Source organism: Cicer arietinum, chromosome 1 (assembly GCF_000331145.2).
Source record: "Cicer arietinum cultivar CDC Frontier isolate Library 1 chromosome 1, Cicar.CDCFrontier_v2.0, whole genome shotgun sequence".
NCBI classification, from domain to species: domain Eukaryota; kingdom Viridiplantae; phylum Streptophyta; class Magnoliopsida; order Fabales; family Fabaceae; genus Cicer; species Cicer arietinum.
In genome coordinates this window covers 10046331-10060355 of record NC_021160.2, presented here as the reverse complement: position 1 = coordinate 10060355, position 14025 = coordinate 10046331, and the positions used below count along the sequence as shown (strand labels likewise).

Genomic DNA, 14025 nt, shown 5'->3' with positions numbered 1-14025 from the left:
CGTTTTGGAAACAGTTGTGTTGTTTGTTGATTTTGAAATGGGTTTAGCAATATATGATTTAGGAGAGTTGAACTTTGGTTTAACATATTTTTTGAAACGTTCAACTTGTAACTTTGAACTTTCTCCGTTTGGGGAACAAACTGGAGAACATTCTCCGTTTTGCTGTTTTTTTGAAACAATCTTGACAGGATGATTCTCATGTTTAAAAAGCTTTTTCTTTTTGATTTTTTCATCCCTTTTCCTGAAGTAGCATGCAAACTCTAGATGTCCAAGTTTTCTACAGTATGAGCATCTAGTCTTGCATTTTTCTTCCTTTCTTTCTGGGACAAAGAAGTTTTCATAAAGTTTGGTTTTTTGAGTTTGATTGAAACCAAGACCAGCTTTATCAAAAATTCCTATTTGAGATCCCATGATGTTATGAAAAGTTTCAGTGGCTTTAATGAAGTTCAGTAAATCAGTTTTGAGAAGTTCATTTTCATTTTTGAGTTGAACGTTCTCCGTTTGTAGCGCAGAATGTTCTTGACATTCTTCACTTTCAAAAACTCTTGTTTCTTTCAATTCTTGAATCATCTTTTTTAACAAATTATTTTCAGTTTGATTTCTTTCCTTCTCTTCTTTCTCTTTATAAAACTGTTCTTTCAGAGAACTACATTTTTGAATAAGGAGATTTGAGTCATTTAGCAAGTTATCAAATTCATTTCCCATTTGTTGACATAAATGACATGGTTCAGAATTCATTACCTCATCTTCCTCTGTTTTTGCCATCAAGCATATGTTGGCTTCTTCTTCCTCTTCTTCTGTTTCTGATTCCTCTGAATCATCCCATGTTGCCATCATTGATTTCTTTTTGAAGGGAAATCGTTTTGGTGGATTTTTGTTTGATGGACATTCTGCCTTGTAATGTCCCAATTTGTTGCATCCAAAGCATGTGACTTGACTCTTGTCAATCTCTGTTTTAGGATTTCTGTTTTGAAATCCCTTTTTGATTTGATCTCTTCTTCTCATCATTCTTTGAATTCTTCTAGTGAGAAGCGCGATTTCATCAGCATCTCCTTGTTCATTCTCTTCTGATTCCTCTTCAACTGGTACTGTGATTTTTTCTTGAGAGACTTTCAGTGCTATTGCCTTTCCTTTCTTGACTGGTTTGTCTTCTTGCAATACTATCTCATGAGCTCTTAGAGTTCCAATTAGTTCTTCCAGAGGCAGTGACTCAAGGTTCTTGGCTTGGCTTATAGCTGTCACCATTGGTCTCCAAATGATTGGGAGACACCTCATGATTTTTCTTACTCTTTCTTGCACAGTATAGGCTTTGCCAAGAGAACGCATTTCATTTACTATTGTGGTGAATCTTGAGTACATTTCATCAATGGTTTCTCCTTCTTGCATTTCGAACAATTCGAATTTCCTTATACCAATGTCTATCCTTGTTTCTTTGACATGGCTTGTTCCTTCATGGTGAGTTTGCAATGTATCCCAGACTTCTTTTGCAGTTGTGCATTCATCTACCCTTTCACTTTCTTCCCTGCTTAAAGCACATGATAAGAATAATTGAGCTTTAGAATTTAGAAGTACCTTAGCTTTATCTTCTGCTGTCCAATCTGCTTCCTTTTTTAGAGCAGAATTCAAGTCATCTTGATCGACCCTTGGTGTGAAATTTCCATCTGTGATGATGCGCCACATTCCCGTGTCCTGAGATTTTAAGAACAACTGCATTTTGTTTTTCCAAAAATAATAGTCTGATCCATCAAAGAATGGAGGTCGATTTGAGGATCCTCCTTCAACAATGTATTTTGCTTTCGACATTCTTCTAGATCTTTTCTCTAACACTTGTTAGGTGTTTTTGAACTTTTTAGAGACCGAGCTCTGATGCCAATTGAAGTAACAATGTCGATTTACAAGAAAGGGGGGTTTGAATTGTAAATATGCCTTTTAAAAATTCCTGTTAAAACTTAAGAAAATAACTCAAGAATGATCTTGGTTATGAAACAGAAAACGGAGAACGTTCTTGGTTTATGTTATAAAACAGAGAACGTTCTTTAATTAGCAGAAAATCAGTTTATACTTTATCTCAAATGATTAATGCAGTATAATAAAGAAGGAGAAAGGAAGGAGAATACCACACACAGATTTATCCTGGTTCACCCAACGTGGGTTACGTCCAGTCCTCATACTGTGAGATTTCCACTAAGTGTTTAAAATGAAGAACCTTCTTAATCTTACAACACCTAGAATAAATTAACCTTGATCTATTTCTTTCTTAATTACTTTCCACCCAGAAAGCAATCACAGCACCTATCTAACCTTGATAGGAAGCAATCTTAAACAAACTATAACGAAACTCTTATAGTTTGAGTTTTTACAAATGATTGATTTTGACAGAATCTGATATTACTCAACTCTTGTTTGAGAATAGATTCTTTACAGAGTATCTAATGACAATTTCGCAACTGATATATGAATGAGCAGCAGTGGCTGTTTCGCGAATTGCAGAAAGTGATGTTGCCTCTGTTTTTGATCAAGTTTTCTTTGACATTTGAATTTTGGAGTTCTTAAGCCGTCATGACTTTTGTCCATGTTTGAACTCTTTAATCTTTGCGATCAAATGTCCTTTTTGAGTCTGGATTATTTGTACTTGTTCCTTGCCATGTGTTTGTTAGATATGAGTGATTTCCAGAGCAGATTCTTTGTTAACGATGTAGATAAACTTTGAACAACATGCTGTGATGAACTTTTTCGAGGATGTAGCTCTTTCTTTGTTTTAGTGTTCTTGTTGTTGTTTTCTTTGCTTTGCTTGATTCTGTTCTTAATTAAATCCACTCAAAAGCACAAGTTAAATTAACATAACATTTAGAATCATAATTAACATTCTTAATTAACCTTTGTTTATTTTCATCAAAACTTTAAAATAGAGAGTTTGTCTCAACAGTATCTCCAGGTGCAATAGGGAAATCAAAACACACGTAGTTCTTAGGTAGAAAATATTTATATGTTGATCGATTTTATTATTAATTTTACTTTATATATATATCAAAATAAATTAACAACATAATAGTGATAATAATAGTAATAATGGTAATAATGAAAATAATAATAGGAGTGATGTGTTGTATATTGATTTGTGTATCGTTTTATTTTAAAGAAACATTTTTACTATCTTTTTTATTTTTATAAAATGTAAAGGATAAAAATCCGCAAGTAGGCGACGCATATGTAGCGCAAACCGACGGCGATAATAATAAGAGAATTTAAGATATAACGCACAAGAAATAAAATACAATAAAGATGAGAGATCACAAATTTGATAAAGAAATAAACGATTATACAACAATTAAATTGATTTTTATTAGTTGATTCCAAAACTTGATCGTGAAATAAAAAAAAAAAATTATTGTTTATATCATACGTGCATAGAATAGTAAAAAAAAAACTTTATAACAATAATAATGTAAAAAAAAATAGACGAGAAAAAAAAAAGAAAAATAAATGTTTACCGCACTGGAAATGTTCTTTACTAGTTCATTCCAATCTTTCTTCTTTCTTTTCTCTCTATTATTCTCTCTTCTCTTTTATTTTTTTGTGTGCTCTCAATTATTCTTTGAATTCTCCTCCACTTTGTCTTCTTGTGGCCGACTATTTATAGACTTTTGGGTATAGATTTCAAAAAACAACATAATAATTGTCAATTGATTACCATTAATCTATTTTTTTTTTCTTTTCTTTTAATTGATCACAATTATACCGATTCTTATTGCTATTGATTCATTTCTTCGGTTTTCTTTTCTATTCAATTGATCACCATTATTCTGATTTTTATGACCATCAATCAATTTCTTTTCGGTTTTTTTTTCATTTATTTTGATCATCATTGCATTGATTTTTATGACCATCAATTCATTTCTTTTCAATTTCCTTTATTTTTATTTCTTATTATTATTTTTATATTTTAGAAAATAGTCTGAACAAGAATTAGAGGCAAACAACAACCGAAAACACTTGTGATTGTTAAAAGCTTATATCCCTAATTATTTATTTTTATTTTTATTTTTATATTTATATTTATTCACATATATTTATATATTTATTATTATTATTATTTTCTTTTTTAATAAAAAGTAAAAATCGGACAAAATTAGGTGTCAACAAGTACAATCTTGCTTCAACCCAATTGAGGCAAATAAAGTGTTTAGTATCCCATTTCTACTAGAATGCCAATTGATGAAAGGAAAGATGAAGAATCTTTGTAGGGGAAGATTTGGAAACAAAGTAAGAAATTTGGTGTGGAGAATGATGAAATACATTCTACCTACTAGAATTAGATTAGCTAAAAATGGATTGAGTGTGTATACTATTGCCCTATGGACACTTGGTTATGTTATTTTTGCTTGTCAAAATTACTTGGTTTTCATCCCCTCTTGGAATTCATGCCCCTCACAATGTTGACATTAATTCTTGGGGATTGAATTGATATTTAGTGAGAATGAAAGGCTCGTTGCCAAATTGCCTCTTGAAATTGTAATGGTCGAATTTTGGATTTTGAAAAATTGTATAACATCTTGAAATTGAAAGACGTCGAGCTAATGTATTCTTAGTTTGTCCCATTAATGAGGTTAACATTGACATTATCTCCTTAAATGAAAAAAACCAGTTATTGGCCAACTAATTTCCACGTAAGAGAGGTTAATTTGCTTGATTTTGGAAACACAAGGGACTAATTTGCCAAAATTTAAAAACAAAATGGAAACACAATTTTTATTGAAATGGAAACTATGTCATCATTGCAACGAAAACATCTTCATCTATATATTTCATTCTTATCTTATTCCATCATTTCATATTTTTTTCTTCTTCCAATAACCTCTATTTATATAATTCATTCTTCTTCCTCTTCCATGGTGTTTAAATTGTATAAAATGGAAGAATCAAGAACTACTTATTCTATTTCTAGAAATAACAATGTCAATTTACAAGAAAAGGATGAAGGGTTTGAATTGTAAATCCCCTTTTTAAAATTTCATGTTAAAACTTAAAAAATTTAACTCAAAATTAATCTTGGTTATAAAAACAGAAAACAGATAACGTTCTTGGTTATGAAAACAGAAAACGGAGAACGTTTTTGGTTAGTAAGAAACACACAAATTTAACTTATCTATTTAATTTGATAATCGAAAGACTAGAAATAAATAGAGATAAGAGAAGAGATATCACATAGAGATTTATCTTAGTTCACCAAATTCGGGTTACGTTCAGTCCTCACATCCGTGAGATTTTCACTAAGTGTTCAAAACGAAGAAAATTCTTGGTGTTTATAGCACCAGTCCAGATCAACCCTGATCTGTTACAATTTTCACCTTTCAACCAATAAAGAATTTTTACAATCACTTTTCAACCTTGAAAATATTTACAATCACCTTTCAGAATTGAAATGATTTTTACAACAACACTTAATCTAACATAAAAGATAGACTTGCGTTACAAATAATGTGTATGATAAAAGTGTTTGGGATCTTGAAACTTCTCAACACTTGTTTGACATAAACGAAAAACAAATTCAGTAAATAATGATCCACAATTATAGTGAAGAGAGTTGAAGTTTGCTCGAAGAGTTTTTTTGACTTGTTCTTACTTGAACAAGTATTGGTAGATTTGTAAATTGAACTCTTGCTTTCATCTTCCAAATGTTACGTATATTTTAAAGCAATTAAACAATGTGTTTATTTGTTGTCCAGAACGTTCTTGACAATTGGAGAATGTTCTTGTTTTTCGGTTTGATGGAAAATGTGAATGAGTGAGTTAGTGAGCTGTCAAATGTCAGTTTGATATTGTTTCCATGTTAGAGTTATGCACAGCTTTCTGCAGAATATTGTAAGTACAATGTATTTGTGTACTTGCTCATAACTAATCAATTTGGAGATCAATTTTGAGAATACTTTCCTCCTTTAGGCATTCAGCTCAAGTTATGGGGTTCATTATTGATTTGAAAAGTTTTGATACTTTTTAATATGTGGTTTGAACTGTGGAAAATTATGTTTTAATTATGTCTTTAAAAAAGAATAACCATAATGTTCTTTTGTAAAATAAGAACATTCTTCGCTTATGTTTTGTGAGTGCTAGATTTTGACAGTTATTGTGTGTCAGTTCTTTGTCTCAGAAACATAATGTGCTTTATGCAAAAAAGGTGCAGCACCTGTCATTGATGTCATGGTTGTCCTTACTCATAACTCATCAATTTTTGAATATTGATCTTGATGTTTTGTTTTGCCTTTGCTAATCCTCTTTGATCAATTCTATCCAAAATAATATGGAGTATATAATTATGTTCATTTGTAATGAATACTTGTGATTTGCAATATAAATTGATGTATTTTCGTAGTCCAAATCAATCTTGAATTAAAGAGGACTTTGTTCTTTGTAAACCAAAATGTTCTTGAATTAATGTTGTTATTCAGAATGATCTTTGTTTTTCAAATTGTTGTCCAAAATGATATTCGTTTTTTAGAATGCTGTAAAAAATGATATTCATTTTTTTGTAAAAAATGTTATTTCTATAACATTATAGGTTTCTTAGATTTGATCTTACTTCTTTCAAATGATCTTGTTGAACGTCTATTTTATGAATATACTATTTTGAAGATGTAATAATCATTATGTTGAATAATTGATATGATACCTTCCTTTTGAGATTATGATATTTATAAAACTCAAGTAAACGACTTCTTACTTGTTCTCTTATGCAATTCATTCCTTAAACAAAATTCAAATAAAATCATTAGTATAACATCATTCATAAAACTTAATAATTTATTTCATAAAGTTTGTAGTCATTAAAATATACCTAAAAAATATTTTTATACTAACATTTTTTCAATGGGTAAAAGTTTGAATCTAATCGAAAAGTTAATGTTAGATTTGTGGAAGACAAAGTTGTTGGGTAAAGTTTACAATTTTGTAAAAATATCCTCAACTAAAGACAATAGAGGTGATGATTTTTTAAAACCAAGAATGATAGACAAACTAATCTCTTTATCTAAAGACTAACGGAAGTTAAGAGATCTGCAATTCATATTGATGAACAAAGTAGAGTTATTAGAAAATGAGCAAAAATATTGGAAGTATATTTTGAAAATAATGTTTATCTTTTGCATTTTAAACATTACTATGGTATGCATTAATTTGAAAGTGTATATGGAATATTATTTAATATATTAATATCATTGTAAAATATATTTATTATATATAAATTTATAAACACACAACAAAATATATAGAATGTTATGGATGTTGTATTATTTCAATATTACCTAATTTCATCCCATTGAACTCTATAGGTTACAAAACCTTACTGCAGGGTCTTAGTAAAGACTTCAAACTTAACTATTAATCAAATGTTATGGTCATTACTAATCAATACAAGAATATTTCATTTTCAAAACTATAACAACAATCACAACGAGGAATTCAAATCCATAAATCATGTGTCCAGGGAATCCTTATTATGCCTATAAATAAAGTTGTATTATAATATCTCATAATAAAGGCAACACAAAAAGAGTCAGAATACAACCCTACAATATTTTCAAAATTCTTAACGAACATTTAAGAAACAACTAATTAAATTGTGTTTCGTTGTGAGCGAGAGTATTACATATTAGATGTGGCTATAAAAGCTTAACCACAAGAGAAAATGTCGACGAAATCATATAACTCAATATTGGATGTTAAATTGTATTCAATAATACATGTCATATAGATTTTCGAATATCAATAAGAATTTTTGGGATATACACTACAAAAATAAAGAAATAAATTGCTTCAGGTGTGCAAGCCATCAATTCTTTATTTTTGTAGTATACAACCAACAATTCTGGTAGATCGATATACACTACGAATTACACAACTTCAAAACATACAAAATCTTTGAAAATTGAACATGTTAAAGCAAATTAAAAAATGATAGTAAATGTTGTTGCAGTCAATTAAGTTGCCCGCACCAAAATAAACAGATCGCGGGCTAATTCAATGAAACTACAACTGAATCAATTTAGCAAACGAAGAAATTGCCTCAAAACATTCGTGTCAAACACGGTTTAGGGACAGAGTGCGTTTGCTTAAATAAAAAACAGTTATTATTGATAAATAATATAGATGTTGCAGTACTAAAGGGTCTGAAATATCATAAAATATCAAATTCAGACGAGTGAGCCTGCAAATAAATTGATATTCGCAAGTTTGAGTAAATAATTGACTGAACCATTGATTCAAAAAGGTTCAATCAAGAAGCTGACTTGCGTTTTATAAATCTACTTGAACTATAATATAGTACAATTTCAATAAAATAAATCAAAGAAAAACAGAACTCAAACCCTAAACATAAGAAAGCAATATTAAGTGTATATGATTCAAATAGAACTGCGCCTCTGGGGTATATAGAGGGACTCTGGGTGGCCGCTAGGGTTTTTGTTTACCCGACCTGCAAGAGATATGGGCCTCTAGGCTCCGTCATGGGCTCCCCGCCAATTAACAAACTCAAGGGTTCGTTTTTATTTTATTAGTATGCAATTTTATTTTAAATCATATTAAATATAAACACATCTATTTATAAGTAATAATTAAGAAAATAAAATAAAATATTATAAAAGTTTAATTTTCGTACATTATTGGTATAAAAAAATTTACATTATCGTCAGATCACAATTATTCATCAAAATGACTTTAGAGATGATTATAATAAAAGTTATATATATTTAATAATATAATAATTGTGATTAATTAAATTTATATAATTTAATTACATTAATAATATATATGAATTAAATTGATATTATAATGATTTTAATTGAAAAATAGTTGAATATTATACAAAAAAAATAACATATTGTATACAAAAATTATATATGAAATGTGATGGTGTGTAACGTGATACACCAAACGTCTTATTTAAAATTAAAAAAAAAAAATCATTTATTTATTATTATTTATTAGATTTCTACTAATAAAAATTGACCACTTTTTTGTGTTTTTTTTAAAGAGACCAGAAATCTGAAATCAAATTTGTATATTCAGTTTTCAATTTTCAAAATAATTTTTTAAAAAAGTCACCTAACCAAATTTTATAATTGTAAAAAGAGAAAACTGTTTTTAAAAAGATAATTAAACATGCCTTAAACTCTAACAAAAGAAAATGTAAAGCTTCCATCCTTAACCACCCATGTCATCCAAGTTTAATGTTGTCATTTTACTATTTTTCATCGATTTAAACTTTTTTTAATAATATCCACCAACTTTATCAATAAATTAATCATTGTTAAAAAACTTAATTAACTATAATTAGTTCGATTTTATTTAAACTACATTTTTTTCACCTACAAGACTCACACTTGTTTAAAGAATTTGAGTTCAGATACAATTATACCTCCATAATTTTAAACATCACACAATTATACCTATTCATCTATTGATATTAAATGTTTTTTTTGTTAAAGTAAAGTTTAATTGTAATTTTAACTCCATATTTTTATTAATTCATGAAATCAATCATCTTATTTTAAAATTTGACAGTTTCAATTCTCATTCTGATTTATTAATTAAACAAAGGCGATGAGACATATTTTAAATAATTTGACATATAATAAAATAATCTAAAATGAGTAACACCAATGAAAACACAATAAATAATTCATTTTTTTATAATTTAATTAATGACATAAATAATTAATGCGTCTAAATAATTTTATATCATAAAATTATATGCCACATTCTTTAAAATATATTAAATTGTTATTTTTTAATTAAAAAATATGAGAGAAAAATCAAATTTATTTACTTTTAAAAGATTAAAATTGCAATTAAACCTAAATAAAACCATCAATATTTTTTAACAAAGGATCAGGCAATAACATTCCCAAATTCCACTTTTAAATCCCAACTCAATAGTGAAGGACAAATTGAGTAACCTTTTTCTCAAAAAGAAATCTCTTAGCATAATAATCTAATAGCTCATTTGTTTTGGTGTGTTAGGGAACACACTTGTTCGTCATTTCACGGTGGAAAACCACAGTCAGATTAAAGCTATAAATTGGAGCTTCTAGTTTTACATTACAATCTGTATTGGAACGTGATAATTGATGAGTCACCTTGTTTTCAAACACATGCTTAGATTCCTAGAGATTCTAAACATGATTCTGACCAAAGCAAGAAAATGTTGCTGAGAGAAAACTTCAATGGTTGAGATTTTTCCAGCTTAAAACATCACACATAACCTCTAAGGAAGAACACCACTAGGACACATGGTGTAATAAGGCCTGCAAAGTGTTTCATCAAACCTTTTCTAGAGAAGATAATCACAAGCTTCACAGCTGAGGCTCTTGCAATGTTCCCTACCAAATTCCCTTGACAGAGACCAAAGAGTTCCAACATAACCGAGTAACAGAGATTCTCATTACAAACATTTTTTACATGATATTATGATAATAAGAATTTTGTTTTCACAACCAAATTGATGGAACGCCATACAAATACGTATATTATCTTCCTAATAAAGATTGAAAAAACAGAAAATGTTTGAGATCATCAAGAGACCGATCTACGTGTAATGTATGAATTACATATTCATATCAAAATATCTTATAATCAAAATAATATTAAAACAGATTTAGATTTTTTCCCTAAATCATATTTACATTGCAGTGTGAATAGCTAAGCTAGAATCACAAAACTATGCAAATCATAGACAAACTAAAGCCAAATATCTGCTTTACACACAGTACAAAATCAAGTAACTCGGTCCTGTTTATATAATCTAAAACATTTATGCCTTATGAAAATCATGTAAACATCACCTAGTCTCCATTTTTTCCATATATTCCTAAATAAAATCCCTTGCTACATATTATTAATAAACCATTAAGACATAGAATGACCCTATTTTTCTTCATATTATCTTCAAACATAGAGATAACTACCTATTAGGCTATCGGTAGATATTTCCTGATGGGCAAATTTGAACGACTCTATTCCGTTGTATGAAAAGTGAATGGAATGATGAGCAAATAATTGGGTAAAAGAAAAATAATTTTTTTGAATGGAATATATAAGGTTCCTTTCCATTACCAACCAATGACAACTAATTCAAACATAGCCTGAGCAAAGAGAAGCTTCTTTAGGAACACCATAAATTCATAGTCAAGGAATTACCAGTTCAAAATCTTCTCAATGAAGACTTTTATTAGAAGGAACTGTAAAACTAAAAAACTAAAAGTAAGCCATTTTGGTTCTGTAATTAACAGTAATGCGGCCACAAAAATGAATACTTTTATTAAAATGCCATTACCGGCCACAAATCATTTCAAAAACTTCTCCACAATGGTACATCCAGACAATAGTCAATTATAATTTAACCACTAAAACTTTTCTATCACTTCAATTTCCAGTTCTCAAATAATGCAGAAGAAGCAATATATATCCATATAAACACACGCCCGGTCCAGGGGTACCTGATGAGGTATACAACAATTCTGTAGATGTCCAAGTTGGTCAATCTAAAATTGCTTGTGACAAGTGATGCCAGCAGAAAGCACTCCCATAAATAAGTTAGTCACAATACTGGCAACGAAAAGTACATTTCTACAATCAACAATTTATGAACATGACATATCATGACTCAGGATTCTTCTGTCCCTTCTCATTTTCCACCTTCATCATTTCATAATATAACTTCAATAGATAAGATTTTTCCTCCTCTTCAAAACACAACACATACCTTTCCAAGAACAATTTCTCAGACAAGTAAAATGGAGTAAGCAAGCTAGCACTCTCGCTTCTCAAGCCTTTATTTAGAAGATAGCGGACGATCATTGCTCTCGGAATGACCCTTTTCTCCAAACCATACCCAAAAATCCCTGGTCCCTTAACAAGGTAAGAAGAATCCCAACCTAACTCATTAACCCAAAACTCCATCACCCTATTGATTTTATCGTTTGATGAAAGCATACACTTCGGCTGTCTCCTAATAGCTTCCAAAATAGTTTCCTCAGACCAACCCCACTTCTTAAAAGTATCAATCTTCTCATTCCACTTGGATTCACTTATACCTCTCTTGGCAAGCAATGCATCACCAAAGAATGACATAGAAGGATTTAATCCCAATTTTTTCAATTCCTCAACCGACTCGGCTAACTCTCTAGGACTACAAAAGATAATACTAGGTCTAGAACGAAGTATTCTAAAAATACTAGAATTGCAAACACCATTTTCAACCAACAATTTGATATTAGAATCAACAAAATCACTACAAAGCAAAGAAGGGCATGAAATAATAGAAGCAAGTGTCTTTTGATCAGAACAGATGAATTGATTTACTAAATTATAAAGTGGAATAACACGATTCTTCAAACTTGTTTTCATGAATCTAGGGTTACCTACAGCGATGCCAACAATGTCAGAGGGAGAAGCACCTTTGGAGAGTAAAAATTGAAACTTTGGCAAAACCCTTTTGTGGGTATCGCAGGAAAGAAGCCAAGGTTCTCTTTTGACGATCTTTTGAATGTCTGTGTCAGTAAAACCGTGGGTTGTGAAGAAGTTGATAACTGAATCGGCTTTATTGGGAGTGTTGAAGTGAACTTGTTTGGAAGCTTTGAGAGCGAGTTCTGATGAGAAGTTGAAGTTGTTGATCAAGTAGGAAACGGTGAATGAGTGTGAAGTGGTAGTGGTGGTTAGGAATTTGTGAGAAAATGGGTATGGGAAGGAGAAGTGGGAGAGTGTTGTTGATATGGCGAAAGCATTGTTGCAGATAAATGATTTCAACATGGTTGTTACTGTTGCAATTGATGGGTTAGAATCAAATGTAGGGTTTATGAGAAACAAGATTATTCAACTCTATAGTTGCGTAAATATTACCGTAACTAGTGTAAGAGCTGAGCTCGTTTCAAACTAATTTCACTCAAAACTACCAACTTCATTTCTCTTATAAATTGTAAAGAAATAAACTTTAAAATTTAGTTTACAAAAGATGTAATATATAAGTTTTTTTATTGCATGAAGACTATTTAATAAAATATTACTAACAAGATTATTTAGTTTATGAAAGTTGGCTTTTGTATCCCCTCAATTAATCTTGTACCCCCTCATTTAAAAATTTTATTTTTAAATGTCCAAACTACCCTTGATAAAACTTGTAAAAATTTAAAAGAATTTTTTTTACCGGAAATTTCATTATGAATGTAGTTATAAATGAAAAAATATTGTTTACCGGAAATTTCAGAATGAATGAAATTTCCTGTAGTTATAAATGAATACCGGAAATTTCATTTTTGAAATTTCCGGTAGTTATAAATGAATACCGGAAATTTCTTTTTTGAAATGTCCGGTAGTTATAAATGAATACCGAATATTATTTATAAATTAATTAATAAAATAAATTATATTAATAAAAGTAATAATAATAATAAAGTAAAGTAAATTATATTATTAAAACTTTATATATTTTTTAAATATTTTTATTAATTTTTTTTAATTATATTAACTATATTTTATTATTTTTTATTAGATCGGAATAAAAATAGGAGATAGTTGTTAAGAAAATAAATTGTTATTTTATAAAATATTCACAATAAAAATAGGAGTGAGTTGTTAAGAAAATATGTTGTTATTTTATACGCAAATTATTAGGGACACGTTTTGTTTGTGGCACATTTAGTCAACCATTTGATTTTAGGATGAATGTTTGTGGCAAAATATTAGGGACACGTTTTGTTTGTGGCAAAATTTTAGGATGTATTTTTTTTTCTTCAATTTAATTTTTTTTATTAATAGTATTTTGATTTTTTAAATAAATTAAAAATAATTATTAAAAAATCAAAATTCTATTATTAAAATAAAATAAAATATATTAAATTAGAGAAAAAAATACGGTTAAATAGATGAATCAAAACAAACAACTTGTTATATTATAATAACTTTTTTTTATAAATAAAAATTAATAATAATAATAATAATAATAATAATAATAATAATAATAATAATAATAATAAT

The 14025-nt window shown here is 29.0% G+C and overlaps 2 protein-coding genes across 2 annotated transcripts in view; both read right to left on the bottom strand.

Moving 5' to 3' along the window:
- The window catches only part of LOC140921037 (uncharacterized), an 11054-nt gene extending 8596 nt beyond the window's left edge, over positions 1–2458 (bottom strand). The window contains exon 1 of the mRNA XM_073370757.1: positions 99–2458. Coding sequence (XP_073226858.1) covers positions 99–1803 — 1705 coding nt within the window. The 5' untranslated portion in view covers positions 1804–2458. The remainder of the gene's footprint in view (positions 1–98) is intronic.
- Positions 2459–11649: 9191 nt separating this feature from the next.
- On the bottom strand, positions 11650–12801 carry LOC101491710 (transcription termination factor MTERF15, mitochondrial-like). Its single transcript, XM_004488183.4, has one exon. The coding sequence runs from the start codon at positions 12799–12801 to the stop codon at positions 11650–11652; it is 1152 nt and encodes a 383-aa protein (XP_004488240.3).
- Positions 12802–14025: the final 1224 nt, after the last annotated feature.

Bases quoted from the DNA above. Each gene is read 5' to 3' on its own strand.
- LOC101491710 (XM_004488183.4), bottom strand. From the start codon at position 12,801: ATGTTGAAATCATTTATCTGCAACAATGCTTTCGCCATATCAACAACA.